Below are 17075 nucleotides of genomic sequence, written 5' to 3'. Positions count from 1 at the left end.
GGAACCTATCCCTCCAGCATGTTTTGTTTATTGTGATGACAAGATTTAGATCCCTGGAGCGTGTGGCTCTGAGGGATTGGGATTTCTTTGAGTGTAGCATGTCCAACAGCTCTGGGTTTGACATGGCCTTGTATGTTAAGCAGAGGTAGCCTCGGAGTAGATGATATGCGACAGAGTACAGCTGGAGTTTTTTTAAGGCGGTCAGCATAGGGCATCTGCTTTAGGCCTATGTATTCTTTTAGTGAGGTATTTCTGCAGCCTTTCCAGTTATTGCAGATGTCTTGAGAGGTACATACCAAATGGGACGTTGCATTCTACAATGGGTCTAATGAGGGATGAATACAGTGGAACAATGACCTCCTTTTTTCTGGATGAAAAGCTCTTAGTGATGAGGTGTGCCACATAGAAGGATTTTCTGACTGATGTGATTATTGAAGGTGAGACCACTGTCCACTTGTGTCCCTAAGTCTCTTATCACACTTTCGGTGTTTAGTGTACTGCCACCTATGTGATAATTCACGGGTACATGTTTTTTCTCAAAGAGGATAACTATACATTTCTTGGCATTGAGCTTGAGCCCATGGCTCTGGCACCAAGCATCTGTTTCTGTAAGGCCTTTTTGTAGAGTATCCACATCATTTGGGGATTCAATAACGGCTCCCAGTTTGCAGTCATGTGAGAACTTTGTTAGCCAGAGTCCCTTAGTGTTGGCCTGTACTTCAGAGAATTAGATGCCAAACAAGAGAGGTCCCAGGACTGAACCCTGAGGTACTCCACTTGTCACTTGTCTGGAGCTGGATTTGGAGTCAGCTACTTTTACAGTGTGGGTTCTGTCAGTAAGCCAGTTGGCAACCCATCGAGTGACGTAGGGCTTAATGCCCAGCTTAGTAAGTTTATCTATGATTCCAGAGTGGGGGATGGTGTCAAAGGCCTTGGCGAGGTCCAGATAGGCTGTGTGGGCTGCCTTACCCTCGTCCACGGCTCTGGAGACTGATTCGAAGAAGTCAATAAGGTTCAGGAGACAAGATCGGCCCTTCACAAACCCAAACTGGGTGGGGTCCAGTATTTTTAGGTTGCCAATGTCTTTGTTTATAAGTTCCATGGCCTTGCAGATCAGGCTCGTCAGACTGATGGGGCAGTAGTTCCCAGGATCCAAGGTGGATCCCCCCTTGTGGAGTGGGATAACTGTAGCTGTGCGCCACTCAGTGGGCACGAAGCCTGAGGTGAGGGTATGATTAAACATGACACTTAGGTGAGGTGCCAGTTCATTTTGTAGATCATGTAGTACACAGCCCGGGATGTCATCTGGTCCCATGGATGCTGTATACTTAGCTTTGGAGAGTGGTTTTTTTACCTGTGTGACCGTTATTACCGGAATTTGGCAATCTTCCAGTATTGAGATGGGTCATTTAGGGGGTGAGAGGGGGGTGAAGTTGGCACTGAATCGATCTGCCAGGATATTGGCAATATCCTTGGGATCAGTATATTTAATGCCATTCTGTTGTAGCTCAGAGCAGATCTGAGCATTGCCATTTAGATTATTGACATAGTTATAGAATGCCTTGTGGTTGTCTTTGGAATCTTTGGCAATTTTATTTTCGTAACTAGCTTTGGAGGATTTTATGAGGGATCTCAGCTTCTTACTGAGGCTGGTAAGGGAGTTTTTGGCATCCTGGGATTTTCCTCTTTTCTGCAACAGTTTTTTCCTTTTGTTGTAAAGTTTGTTTATGGCAGGGGACCACCAGATTGGCTTCCTTTTTTTGGAGGAGAGCATCTTGGTTCTATTTGGGATGGCAAGATTCATGCATGAGTGGATGTGCTCGTACAGTGCCTTAGTGGAGGATTCAGCAGTCGAACTTTCAGTTCCCGTCTGCATTGGGTGTCATGAAGTTTGTAACTTCTGACTTGAGTAGCATGAAGTTGGCCTTGGAGAAGTGTTTTATGGAGGTTTCCTTACTGGGGGGTGGGGGTGGGATGTGGATGTTAAGGGTGATTAGCTTATGGTCTGACCTGACCAACGAGGGGGTGACCGTGGAGCATCAATATCCCATGTTGGTAATGACCAGGTCTAGGATATTGGAGCCCCTGGTGGGACTATGGATTAGTTGATCCAGGGCATTGGAATTTATGAATTCCAAGAACCGTTGGGCAAAGGTGTTGGTGCACGATTAGTTTTCCTAGTTAATGGCAGGGTAGTTAAAATCACCCAGTATTAGGGTGTTTGGCTGTATATTAATATTTTCCAATATGTTTAGAAAGGTGTAGTGAGAATCTTGGGGCATGGTGGGGGATCTGTAGCAAGCTACAATTTGGACTGCAGTCTTACCTAGTGTTAGTTGCACCTAGAGAATTTCAGACACATTGTGTTGGGCAACTAACCTGGTAGTGTGAATATCCTTGGTGAATATGGACACTCCTCCACCTTTAGTGTTTCGATCCTGGTTTGGTAGCCGAAAAGTGTGGTAAGAGTTGTAGCCTGGTATTGCAGGGGTGCTCTCCTGAGCCTTGAACCAGGTCTCAGTTACTTTTCGTGGAATTCAACATAACGGTGATCACTATTTAGAAATGGAACTATACTCTGCCAATTTAGAGAGGCGAATGGGAAAGGAGTATATGAACTGACTGTTCACGAGACAATAAACGTAAAGAGTCTTAGAAAAGAGCAGAAATAAGGAAGCTATTCACCATGGAGAACAAGAAAGGTGACTAGTGATTTGAGTTGAAAAAGCATTACGGGTATTTGTGGGAAAAAATGAGATGAGGTAAAGTTCATGAGGATGTGACCTTCTAATCGAAGTATCCAATTTATGGTGAGATGCTTTTTCATTCACAGGTTGACAGCTAAATAAAATGGGTAACCTGACTGTGATACAAAGAAAATTAAATGTAAGCCATGGGACGTAGGATAGATAGAGAAAGGGGTAAAGGTACAAAGAGATGGGCAGTGACAGGGTACTAACTGAGGAAATGGATATGGGCAGTGACAGGGTACTTAAGTGAGGAAATGGATGCACTGGATAGGAGTTCAGCTTTCTTAGGTTCATAGGTTCATTGATTAGTACTAGGCTAACTGTCCTTACAAGCCATTTTAAGCCTAGCCAATTATCCCTTGTGAGACTCAAACCCTGCACTTCTGGTTCATGAATGTATGTAACAAACAAATAACCCAATTGTACGTTTACAGGTATAACCATTATATGACTACAATAAATGTCATTAAGTCCTAATCTTGCAATGGATTTCTTTAATTAAATATGACAACAAAAATTGAAAATTTCAAGCCCGGGCAGCAACTGTGTATGGAGGAGGGGGTGCAGCTCATGCACCTCCATTACACTACAATTAACTATTCCAGTCAAGCAAAAAAAAGGCATTTAATGAGAAAAGGGTATACATAAAAAGGCAGTACAGCTGCCCGGCATTTACACAGCTCCATTCAAATTACACACTGTAATGCATACAAGATTCTGCATCACATAACTTGACAAACTGCACTACAGTAAAGAAAACAGTTTAAGGAGTTACATACAATTTTTATAGCAAGGCTGTCTGTAGGGCTTCCCTTTGGAAAAAACAATTGCCACTATAAGGTACTGAAAGCAGGAGATGAAGAACAAAGTTGTGTTTTCATAATTAACAATGTTGTGCTCATCATGAGTTACATTCCCGAGGTGTGAAGAGTTGCTGTTGACAGCTGCCGACTTGTTACATGCACTGTAAAAAAAACAAAAACAAAAAAAAAAAAACATTAAAGACATTTAGTTACAACCTTCCTTCCTAAGTTGCCTTATCTTCAGTACAGGAGAAAATAACAGTATGTATTCAACACAGTAGCTGATCTGCAAGAAGACCTACTGTTGGGACTTACATTACTCAACAGATTTCTGAATTTTTTCAACTCCTGACAACACACACACCTTTGGTTGGTACGTTCAGTCCTATCATACACCCATCTATGAGGTTGTATTCCGCCTCTGTGCCCTCCAAGTCAGCCCCCAGCCCCACACCCACATAATGAGCATGTCAACTTGACTGACTTTGAGAGCACAGCAATATAAAAATCATTTACTTTTCCATTTATAGGGAAATCTGGCTGATAACCAAGACTGGTGGAAGGCCAGGTTCCTTCCAAATTCTCTCGATCAGTTCACTTCTTTTTCTTCATCTAAAGGGGGATGTCTACTGAAGAAGGGTTAACAGCCAAGGAGGACCAAGCATGGCCTTAAGTTTCTGATTCTCTACAACCTTTAATCAAAATACGACAAGGAATGTCCCCCAGAGGGGTATTTATCTGCCCAGAAACTTTAAGTACGAGCTGACTACTGAAACCGAAAGTGGTAGGATCAAGAAAGTTATGAATTTTTGCACCCGAGTGATCCCTTTTATACCAGCACTCTCATGATCCAATGAACATATAGTGCATGAGAAGAACCTCAAAGGCTTCAGTGTACTGTCCGGATGTTCAATCCTTGGCAGGATAAATCACATGTAACTTTATGCTACTGTAACAGTGATCTGATGACGAAAATCTGAATGGTATAAAGCATCTTTTTTGATGATCTCCCTTATCCAGGTCTATGTTCAGCCCTCAAATGAAAATTCAATCAAACGGCTAAACATCGAACCATATGCATCGAAAGCTTACTTATCAAACGTTCATTTCAGCAAACGAGTGAGCTGGGGACAGTAACTAGTTATCCAACATTTCCCTGGCTGCCCTTTCCCCCCACTGTACTGTGGTCTCAGATTTGGCATATATAGTTGGGGGGGGGGGGGGGTGAAGCACCCCACCTGGGTGGGTTTGAAATACTTTGTTGTGTGAGGCAGGAAAGTGTTGGACAACTATTTTCTCCATCTCATTCGTTCACTGAAATTAATGTTTGATAAGTGAACTTTCAATGCTTAGGTTTTGATGTTTAGCCATTAGACTGAATTTTTATTCGATGGCCGAATATAGAACCCCCCCCCCCTTATCCAGCATCTTGAGATATTAGAGACTACTGAGGGTGGTAGAAGCTGAACATCCCACTGACCACCTTCAGAGGGGGACAGAGCAGAAGTCAAGACTGGTGAGATCCCCAATTACAGAAGCCTCAGTATCCTTGGGAATATTAAGATCTATGGCCCTCTGACCAGAGATATTTCAATCTACAGGACTAACTTGAGACAGCTTCCTGCTGTTTTGAGATCCACGGGACACAAAAAATGCTTTCTCTGACTTCTTTGAGTTCTAGAAAAAGAATGATTTGAAGAATGAAAGGTGACTGATGTGGCTGAAAGAGATTGTCCTTTCTGTTTTGTGAGACAGCACAACTCTGTGCGGAAAATAGTGTATTAAAAAATACACATCAATTCATTTATTCACATAAGACTCCAGACCGGTTTTGGCTACACAGCCTTCTTCAGTGAACAAAAACAAACACCACACCCCGCCAGCAGATGATGTATAAATACATACTTTGATTGGCCAATATTTTAAACAAACCATTTAATTAATTAATTTAGAAATATTCATTAAGGACAGGTGGAAAAGCCCTCCTAGCTTAGCAATCCACTTTTTTTCTTTCAAATTTAATATTTTATGTAGACCAACCCTGTCCGGTTTCGGCTACACAGCCTTCTTCAGTGAACAAAAACAAACAACACACCCCACCAGCAGATGATGTATAAATACATACTTTGATTGGCCAATATTTTAAACAAACCTCATTTAATTAATTAATTTAGAAATATTCATTAAGGACAGGTGGAAAAGCCCTCCTAGCTTAGCAATCCACTTTTTTTCTTTCAAATTTAATATTTTATGTAGACCAACCCTGTCCTGACATTAAATTTGAAAGAAAAAAAGCGGATTGCTAAGCTTGGAGGGCTTTTCCACCTGTCCTTAATGAATATTTCTAAATGAATTAATTAAATGAGGTTTGTTTAAAATATTGGCCAATCAAAGTATGTATTTATACATCATCTGCTGGCGGGGTGTGGTTTGTTTTTGTTCACTGAAGAAGGCTGTGTAGCCGAAACCGGTCTGGAGTCTTATGTGAATAAATGAATTGATGTGTATTTTTAATACACTATTTTCCACACAGAGTTGTGCTGGCTCTCTTATTTTTTTGCTTAATATGTTTTTGGGCCATTGCACTAGCCATACCTGCGGGTCCTTTGCAGCTTGATTCTTTCTGTTTTGCGCCCTGAAGTTCCTGGTCAATTTTGGGTCTCAACAGCAAGGGTCCCCTAAAGTGAGCATCTATAAATGTGGCTTTAACGTCCTCAGCAAAAGCAGTAAGGGTCAGCCAGGACTGCCAGCACACAGCTATGCCATACTCTGCAGTCCTTGTAGCTCTTTCTGCAGTGCTAAATGCTACTTATACCTTTGTAAGAAGTGGAAGCCTGACTAATAAGCTTCTGGTTGAAAGGCCCATCAGTGAGACCCTCAGCAGTACGTATTACTTCATCTAAAATGACCCACTAGAATAAAACCTCTGTAGAAGATAATACAATTTCATGTGACACAATGTGAAGGATGCAAAGGCCCACTTCCTCAGCCTATCCAGAAACCTAGACCCTTTATAATGAGGCTGTCAAGACTGAGGGAGTAGAACTTTTCATCAGGGCCGCAATGTATACATTACCCACCTAGGAGTCTCTGCCCAGACAGCTCAGTCTGGGTGGGGTGGGGTGGAGGTCTAAAGATCCCTTCTTGGCCATGGGGCCACTTTGTCTGGATTATCCCAGGCAACACTGACTGTACGGCCAATAATACCAACCAAGGAGGGACCACCCAGGAAGATGCTTGGGTCAGAAGAACAGCCACTCTGAATTCTCTTCTGCAGATAGAAGAGTTCTTGTGAATGCCATTTTCTTCTTTCTCACCATCTCTATAATTTAACTAAACTTAAGGTTCTCAAAAGGTAGAGAAGTGGACCGTTCATTATCTTCCGGAGGAGGGCAATTTGGTGAAAGTTCTTGGTCCTTTTCTTGGAATGTTATGAGACTTCTCCATAGTGGAGGAACAAAAAGTAAGCCATCTGGCTTGAAGGTGGAGGAAAGTGAGTTGTCTGAAAAACAACTCATCTTCTGCAAAGTGGTAAACAGGTTGAAGATCCTTCTCACACAGAATTCCATTAACCTCAGCTGCAGGAGAGGAAAGGAGCTATGACTGAAGGAGACCATCAGCAAATTCATCTCTCATTTGGAATGGAAACAATTCTAAGAATGATGGCATGGCTTATGACTCACTGCCAGACCCACATAGTTTTCTCTGTCTAGGGTACAGGAAAATGTGATGTTCAATTTGTTCATGCATTATACCAAAGGCAGGCCTCTTTGGTCACAGCAAGACAAAACTCTGGGCTGAACTCCCCTTACAGAGTTTTGAAAGGCAAAGAGCAACGTGTTTTAACACTTTTCTTGAGTGGCTCACTCTTCCCGAACAGATGAGCAGCCAAACCAACTAGGGTTGCATCTATCATCAAGACATGTACAAAGATCAGCTATAGTAAGGAACAGCAGGAACAGCTTTACAATGTGACTGGTTGAAATAATCTACTTACCTAAACCCTAGTGAAAAGGTTCTGACATTGAAAGCAGGTTCTTGAGGGACATAATAATTCCAGTTACTGACATGTTACCACCCAATACTATTTAGTCATCCTCATGTAAGTAAATGTAACAGTGAGGAAGGCCTAGCCTCGCACTCTAGGTTGTAACCTCACCTAGATCACTAAGGCTATGACCTCCTGGGCTCTCTCTCTGTAACAGGAATCACTAACATTGAAAAGTGTCAAATTCTATCCTTATGAAGGTTGGGACAGTACAGATGTGCAAGTACACTTATCATACAGTAGACACTTGAATGATCACTGCTGCAGTAGTCTAAGCTATATGGACTGTATCCTCCAAATCTTCAGGGTGCTTTTCATGTGCCCAAACCGCAAGTCAACTTAAGCTGAGCTGACTAAAACACAGGTTTTGGTGCCAAGCCCTTCAGAACTTTCATGCCAATAGAGAGGGAGGCTGAGCCCTAAAAGGACAAAGCTATGAACAAAAAAGTTCACACCCTGGCAAAAACAACACACCAAGAAACAAGGAGGATGGAGGGAGGAAGGGGCTACTGCAGCAATGATCATTAGAACAGCTACTGTTATGGTAAGTTTACTTACAAACTATACTACGTTCTTCATACTGATCACTGCTGCAGTAGCCTAAGCTGTATGGGTACATTACCATAGCTTACAAATTTTGAGAATTGGAAAGAGAACAGTCCAGTAGCCCCTGGAGAATGATCCAAGCAAAGGCAGATCTAGACCTAGAGAAGGAATCAAACTTATAGCTCTTTATGAGCAGAGGACCAAGTTGCTTCTAATGAAATACCTCTAGCATCCAAACCTTTCCAAAAAGTCATAGATTAAGCCAAAGCCCTGGTAGAGTTGGCCTTGACCCTGCCTGGAATAGTTTTTTGTGGTGAGAATAACAAAAGGTAATAGCCTTAGACAACCAATTGGAAATAGTCTGCTTTGACAGAAGTTGCCCCTTCTTCTTACCTTCACAAGAAATGAACAACTGACTCAAAGATCGAAAAGATTTAGTTCTGTCACGTTAGTACCAGAGTTGTAAGTGGACATTCAAGGTATGGAGTATCCTTTCTCCCTATTGTTAGTTTCAGGAAAGAAAACGGGGAGATGCATAGTTTGTCTTAAAGTAAACTTGGATATTATTTTAGCCATAAAGAAAATAATTAGCCCTCACAGAAACCCTGACCTTGTGGAAAATGAGGTAGGGTGGACTCACTGTAAGAGCTTGCAACTCAGATACCCTTCTTGCAGGGGGTAGAGCAATCAATAAAACTGTTTTCCATGTTAAGAACCTCACGCCAGCCAGGTTAACTTGTTCAAATGGAAAAAGTGTTAGCTTCATCAACACAAAATTAAGATCCCAAGGTGGGGCACCAATTTTCTTGGTTGCTTGTAATGCAAAGCCCCCTTTCAAAAACATTTTAACATGAGAATGCACTGAAACAGGAGGATCAATGGGCAGACATTCTGAAATGGCCAATAAATGAACATTGGAGGAGGAGTAAGAAAGGCCATAGGATAGTAGCTCACACAAATATTGTAAAACCAGTGAACAACTAGCCCAAAATGGGTGCTGGTTATGTTGTTGGCACAAACTAAAAAATTTCCATTTCTCAATATATGATTTTCTAGTAGCAGCCTTTCCTGCCTCCATTAGTACCTGCAGCACTTCCTCAGTAAACCAGTGCCGAAAGGGAATTAAAGCACTATCATCCAGGCAGTTGATTGGGGTCGGGGTGTATCAAACACCTTCATCTGGTGTGAGTACACCCAGACTGTGAGAAAGCTTATAGTAATTGTCCCTGGCCATTTCCAAAAGAACAGAGAACCACTGCTGCCTGGGCCAGAAGGCAGTCATCAAAATGATCATGGTGGATTCCTTCTGAATCTTCATAAGTACTCTGGATATCAGTGGAAAGGGTAGAAAGGCATACAGGAACATTCCCGTTGAGAGAAAAGAAATCTGTCTCCCAGGTCTTTCTTGCATGGAATCCTGCAGCAGAATCTTGCCAGCTGATTGTTCAGAGAGGCAAACAAATCTACTTGAGAAACTTCCCACAGATTACTCAAATCTTGGAAGACCCCTTGATTTAGTTTTCATTTGTGAGGGTCTGCCCTGGTCCAGCTCAGACTGTCTGCCATACAATTTTGTTCTGCCAGAAAGTAGGATGCCTGCAGAGTGAGATTTCTACTGTGAAGCTACATCCCAAGCTAACATGGCTAGTCTGCAAAGGGAGTACAACCTGGTTCCCCCTTGCATGTTGCTGTATCACGACTGTGGTACTGTCTGCAACAACCTGAAGAGGTCCTGGGGACCAAAGATGATTCAGAGAGTTGAACACCTTGATCAGAGTAAGCAGCTCTTTTATATTTATGTGTTTTCTTCTGTCCTTGGTGCCTCATACACCTTGCACTTTTATCCCTTTTGAAACTGCTCCCCAAGCTAAGTCCAATGCATCTCTGGTGACTGACTGCTTTGGAACAGGAAGGAAGAAGGGGATACCCAGATTTATGAATACTTGCTGTCTCCACCAAATTATTTCCCTTTTGACAAATGTCAGCACTGGGATTTGAAAGGACAAAGGATGTTGATGCTGGGACTAAAGAGATTTCTTTTTCCATTGTATCCAAGTCAAATGGGACAAGGGTCACACATTCCAGGGACCTTAACCTGGCCTGCAACATAAATAGGACCTGCTGGAGAGACACATATATCTCTTAGAGGTTGCCATTCCTCTTGGATAGACTACTAATTCACATCAAACAAAACCCCTCTATGACCCCGTTTAAGCGTAGCCTGGATGACTGGATGGTAAACTGTAAATTCCTGCCCGGGATTTAACCTACGACCCTCCTAGATATAGGCAGTCATTGCTAACCAACATCTCAAGTTTAGGCAAGATCCTTTATACTGGGTTTCTCTAGTATTACACTGTGTACACGGCTAGGCCCATAGAGACCTTCGGGTCAATAGCCCAGTAACTATCTATGAACATATGTAGAGTGTTGCTAGAGGCATCATTAAAATCATAAATGCTCTGAGACCCAAACTTCGGACATATTCCCTAACAGTGACCAAAGTCTGAGTGGAAAACCTTAGAAATAGGTCTATTTTTGTTGTGGAAGAAGAGTTTTTTGAACTGAGGTGTCTAGCTGACACTCCAGGAACACAACCCTGTGTCAAGGAGTCAAAATGATTTTTGAATATTCTATTGGAATCCCAGCTTGTGTAAGGGCTCTCATACCAAAGTGAGAGAATCCCGTCACTTTGAAAATAACCCTGCAAAAATAAGCAAGTCCAACTACATAACCTCTCAACTGTACAGATTTTTGCCTCATATTTTTGGTGTGTTCCTTCTAAAATCTGTACCTTTCTGGCAAACAGATTTAAGTCATTAAATAATGACAAACATTTGAGTTTAAGACTTCACATCCTTCAGAAAATTCATGCAAATGCAAAACATATTATTCTATCACCTTTCTAAGTTTGTACGAGCAATATTTAAAATGTTTCCCTATTTGTCCCCCCCATCATTTTAAGCTTTGTCCAGATTTTTTGCTCTAAGAGGTTGAGAGGTACGAGTCCAAATATGGAAAAGTGTGGATACCCTGCAATAAATTATAACTGGAACTTAGCCTTTTGTGAACACTCTAGGTGCAGTGGGTAGACCAAAGGGTAAGGCACAGAAATGATAATGTGATCCAGTTACACAGAACCTTAAGAAATGCCAGAAGTCTGGATGAATAGGGATTTGTTGATGAGCATCTTTTAAATCTAGACTTACTAGGAAACTTGAAAGAAAAAGAAGAGGTAACAGGTTGTGAAGTGACAGCATTTTGAACGTGGGCACCATCACAAATAGATTTAGGAAAGAAAGATCCAGAACTGGTCTCCAACATCCTTGAATAAAAAACTTTTCTCACCCGCTAAGAAGGAATTGATTCTATCCCTCCCCGAGACAGGATGTGATGAAGGACAGATGGAAAAAAGAGTCTGATCAGGTTGTTAAGGGATTACTCCCGTAAAGGAGGAATTCCCTCCCACTGCCATCTGTAACCAAAATCTCTAGAACCCATTTGTCTAAAAATATTGCTTGCCAAAGAAAAAAGTGGAGATTCAGACTTTCTGCATGAGAAAAAGGACTGCCTTTCAAGGTCCCTTAAACAGTCATTCTGACTTGTCGGACTGTCCTTGGTTTTGTGTGTGTGTGTGTGTGGGGGGGGGTGGCGCCTGAATTATTTGTGGAACCCCTTTCCATTACTTTTTAAACGTCTGTTTATTTTTTTCCCAAAATTAGGCGAAGGGCCTTAGAAAATATAGAAAAGGAGAGTTGAAAAAAATCTTAAGAGATTTCCTCTATCAGCTTACCACTCTCCTCACACTTTTTGATTACCACTACAACACAGATGCCAAAAACTAAATCTATCCATTTTTATCATCATCTGGGAAGTGCTGAGGATGCAGCCATGCAAAACTTCCTCAACACAGTACATCAACAGAGTCATACAGAAACTGTAAACAATGAGTAGTGACATACTATAGAAGAAACTAAATTATTTAAAGCACATTTTCCTCACGAGAAGAAACTGCAGACAAAACATTCCTCATGCTTTCACAATCAGTCGGAATAAACCTTAACATACGAGCCTGCCTATTCAAAATTCTGAAAATCAAAGTTGCAGAAGCATCCACTTCTTATCAATAATCTTTCCATTCTTATCATAAAGAGTAGGATTGGAATTAACTAAATGTTTAGCAGAGGTAAGATCAACTCAAGCTAATAGATCAGGTTTGGGAAGAGTGCACAAAGACTTAAAAGACTGAGGAAGGAAGCTTATATATCCCATCTGCCTTTTTAGGGCAGTGTGCTATCAGGAAAATTGCAGACAGTAACACATCCTCCAAAGCTGACAGAACTGGAGGAATAAGTGAAGATTCTGGAAATTCATTCTATAACAGCTCATAGTATTTCTGCGGGACTGACAAACCTTGGAGTTTTCCCACTGAAAACACTGGGATATTCTGTAAATAGTGTCAGAGAAAAAGAAGCCCCCACAGGGGGAATAAGAAACTGAGCTTTCCTCTGAGTCTGAATCAGAAATTTGAAGAGAAAGCCCTGTATCTATCCCTTCTTCCTGTCCAGATTCATAATCATAAACCTCATCAGGAAACGAGGTATTCTCTCTTTCTTTTGCCAAAAATATTTTATAAGAAGGATCAGCAGCCTGAATTAAATTGTGAGCCAGACCCTGTAAATTACACCTATCTAAAGAAATTTAAAGAAGATACATGTTTAGTTTTCTGTTTATTTGTGACAGGAAAAATTGGCCCTGCACTGTTATTAAAGGCAACAGCAGGAACGTCCCCAGAGATGGGTACAACATTCCAACTAAACAGGCAAAGCCTTCCCTTCTCCCTCTCCCAGGAATGACAAAGAGTGGCGCTCCCTTGCCCACTGAAGGGTCCACTACAGCTGCAGAGGACAAGGCTAACCCTAGGTCCATAGTGACTGTAGGTGCTACACCAGAGCGAGAGAGAGAGGGAGTAAATGATGAGTGATTTGAGATGGAACTAATGGCCACAATAGAGTCACCCATCTGTGGCTGAAGCAAATTGTTAGCCTGCTGTGGTGGCAATGGCTGCTTGCTTAACTTTTTCTTTTTGCGACGAGAGGATCGGCCGACTGAGGGACCAACAGTGTGTTTCATGATCAAGCTGAAAATGGTGCCTCTATCCTGTGGAAAACAAGCGGCAAAAGCCAGTAAAATGTAAAGTCTTTAAAAGTTACTTTTTTTTACAGGAAAGCACAGCAACAAGCACTCACTTTGCCAGCCCCCAAAAAGTAAAATGCACAATTTCTCCACAGGAAAAATGTTTTTAAATAATTTAAGCAACTTTTAAACCGACAGGGAAAAAAAAGAGTGCGCCTGTTTAAAGGTACAATACAGTCTTGTAACAGTCTGTTAAAACACAAACTCCTAGTTCTAAAATAGGTTTCCTTAAAAGGAAAGTGTTATCAAACAAACATTTTTTTAAAGGAAGTTTTTCCCACTGAAGAGAACTGATCTGCTCAGCAAATGAACACAAGCTTTGGTAGCATGGAAAGCTGAAGGACTACGCACCCTTCAGTCAGCCCAGCTCAACCTTACTAATGGTATGGGTGTGTGGAATGTGCCCTGAAGCTTTGGAAGCTGACAGGCTGTTAACATCCTTGCAGGATATAATCCATATAGCTTAGATGACTGGAGCTGTAATCAGTATGAGGAACATCAGAATATTTCTTCCACTTTATGAAGATCCTAAGGATCTGCAACAAAGGGACAGCCAAGGCAAGGGCCACTATCCAGCAGTCCCTCAGTGTAGCCACCAGGAAACAATCATCCAAGTAAGGGAACACAAGAAGTTCTTTACATTACAATGCTTCCATTGAAAGTGCTACCACTTTTAGAAAGAGGAGAGACCAAATGGCAATCTTCACAATAAAAGTAAAGTGAAATGAAAGAATCTCCTGTCAGCCTGACATGGTCAAAACAAAAGGGCAAGAATCCTATTCAGCAACAACCAGTCAGGGGTCCTACTTCAACAGGGCATGACCTCGCAGACATCCTCCATTAGTAAATGAATACTTGTGTAAAAGTTGCAGAGGTCAAGAAGGGGATGAAAATGAACAGGGAAAAGATGAGAAGTAGAAAACCTTATTTTTTCCTACAAGGAGTAAGATGTCATATGGCTCACTTGCAGGTTAAAGTCTGGACCTGTTACAACTGCTGGGAAGAAAAAATGGCCCCTAAGTGAACTGCTTTCCGGATAAGGAACATAAGAGCTTAAGACAGCATAATCTGAGACTATGCCTATTGCTTTCAGCTTTTGCTGATGGCTCATCAAGCTGGGGTAAATTCAGAGAAATTGTCTTTCAAAAAAAGTCACGCACACTATTCAGGACAGTGACTGCTGAGCCAGTGAGGTTATCCTTTGGAACATGACACTGCCTGACACCTGGGACCTTTCTCATGCTATAAACAGGCTCTTTCTTGTTGATAAAATGGGTGGACCCAAAAAAGGAAGGTAATAGGGAAGCATCAGACACTCTCCACTGCGGTCTGTGCTTTTTTTTGTCTTTTTCCTGAAGGTCTTTAATCATGTCCTGAAAATCCTGCCAAAGATGACCTTACTTGAAAAAGAGGCACCCAGAATGGCCATCAAAACCCATCTTTAAAGACAACAGCCTATATATATCATCTGATAGTACCCAAGGCACATTCCTGAGCTTGCTGCACTTGCCACAGTGCCAGTACAGTCATATTAACAGAGAATTACATTACAAGACCATAAGATCAAAGTTTTGAAACGTTGAAATGTAAATTAAAAAAAAAATAAAAAAAAATATTTTTTTTTACATTTTTGCAGGGGGCAAGCCACCCTGCACCTCCCACATCCCCTACTAATTAAATATAACAATTCCAATATCACACTACAGTAAAGAAATGGTAAATATACTGTTCTGCGCTGTACAGCAATCTCCATTTAAACAGGTCAAAGTGTCAAAACTTCGATCTTATGGTCTCGAACATAACAAATTCGAAGTTCTGAAACTTCAAAATTTAGAAGTAGACTCCCAACAATGACCTGGGATCTCAGACTCTAACTAACAAGGCCTACACTAGACACTTTTCACAGCTGCCACATTCTAGGCTATGACAAAGACCTCAGTCTTTCATCATAATTTCCTAAGAACGGCTGCAACAATAGACTGGCACTTAATGGCAGAACCTCATGCCATACTCCTCCATGAGATGGTTTAATAAATGCTAATGTGCATCCTGACTTGAGATCAGTTGATCAAAGGAACATTTTTGAAGCTTATATGATGCAAGCAGTCAAAATAGAAAGTTTTCAAGAAAATAACACATTAGGTTTGAAGTCAAAAGGGTGTGAGCAGTAGAAAAGAACGGAGAAGCACAGGGCGTGAGAATCCTCCTAGACAGGCATGATGTCAAAAGAAGCCAAAGGCATGTTCTCTCAATGAAGGAGATGAACAGATTCAGATATATCTCACATGCCAAGTTGGGAATATCAGAAGAGGAAATCCCAACAGTTATCCAGTGCAGATAGCCTAAAATACTAGTAAGGTAATGACAATCAAATCTGAAGTGCTCTTTATTATAATAATAAGACAAACATAAGAATTTACAATAAATTATATGAAAAGCCATACTCATTTAACTTTTCTTTTACTTTCATATCCAGGCCAATAGCTATAACCCTTTTAACATACAATTTATTTGAGCTGATGTGTCAAGCAGATTGTTTAGCACATAATTCATTAGCAAAAATGAACTCAACCAAAATAATTTAAATAAAACTTACTCAGAATCTGGGGTCCATACTTCGTACCAGAGCTGCTGTTTAACCCAAATGAATGCCAATGCTTGAAATGCAATACATATAAGAATTTGGGAGAGAACAGAAAACATCAGTGGGCCAGATATTAATCCAGAAGGGGGCTTCTGTGAAACAAGTTCCTTCCAGGCAGGATTTAAGCTCACTGTGGATATAAAACACTTGCATTAATGTTCAAAGGAGATGACCTTATAAAGGTGCTTAAAATATTCCATTGGTATAATTTGTCTAGCTGCTAAACAGTAAATAGATGACATATTGCATACCAAATGACACAATCCTGTTAGTTTTTGAAACTGACAATACGTAAAAATAAAACCAGCATGTTAAGAAAAACTGTTGATCTTCCAAAATATCCCACTATTAACATGGATAATATAAACATCAAACACTGCAATGGGAAATGTTGCTGCTCTTTGGATGAGTCAAAACAGTGTGCCAATATTTATGAGAGTGGAATAGTCCTTTCAAGCAAGCAGGTTAACACTAAGTAACTCATTAATACCTACATGGTGTGGAATATCACACCTCAAGCTGCCTCTACACACCCTTGCATTCCACAGCATTTTGTGAGAAATCAACTTCAAAAGCATAAGATCAACAAATGTAAATATTTTATGAATAAAAGCTATTACAAAAGTACAAACAGCAATGTTATTAGTAAGAAGTGTTTTTTGCGGTGATAATAGTTCATGCATTAATAGTCTTCCATACATATATTAATTCACACAAACCCAGAATTATATTTTTTAAAAACTTTCACAAACACTCATATCTTGGAAAATGTACAACACAGACATATATTGTTAGAACACTTTGGTTAGCCAGACACAGGCTTCCACATGACAGTAAGAAATTCTTGTGAGTGCATGTTTATTTAGATATTTATAGAAATACAAAAACACATGATTAATTGCATAATTAGCAATATAAATAACACTGAATATCTCTCAACATGTGCAACTTAAAACTGCAAATATCATAGGCTCATAGGTAGGTACTAGGCTATTGGCCCAAGGGCCTAGGTAAGCCTAGCCAACAAGGTTCCCTGGCTTAGGCTACCCAAGAAAGTTATTTTCCTGTGTCCCTGTCGAGCAGAGCCA

The 17075-nt window shown here is 40.9% G+C and overlaps 1 protein-coding gene across 1 annotated transcript in view; it reads right to left on the bottom strand.

Moving 5' to 3' along the window:
• ATP13A3 (ATPase 13A3) overlaps positions 1–17075 on the bottom strand; it is a 2707264-nt gene that overhangs the window by 498404 nt on the left and 2191785 nt on the right. The window contains exons 29-30 of the mRNA XM_044070296.1: positions 15940–16117; positions 3530–3714 (exon numbers count right to left, since the gene is read on the bottom strand). Coding sequence (XP_043926231.1) covers positions 3530–3714; positions 15940–16117 — 363 coding nt within the window. The remainder of the gene's footprint in view (positions 1–3529; positions 3715–15939; positions 16118–17075) is intronic.

The sequence above is a fragment of the Protopterus annectens genome, chromosome 4.part1 (assembly GCF_019279795.1).
Source record: "Protopterus annectens isolate FY-2018-M chromosome 4.part1, PAN1.0, whole genome shotgun sequence".
NCBI classification, from domain to species: domain Eukaryota; kingdom Metazoa; phylum Chordata; order Ceratodontiformes; family Protopteridae; genus Protopterus; species Protopterus annectens.
This window is presented reverse-complemented; position numbering and strand designations above follow the sequence as displayed.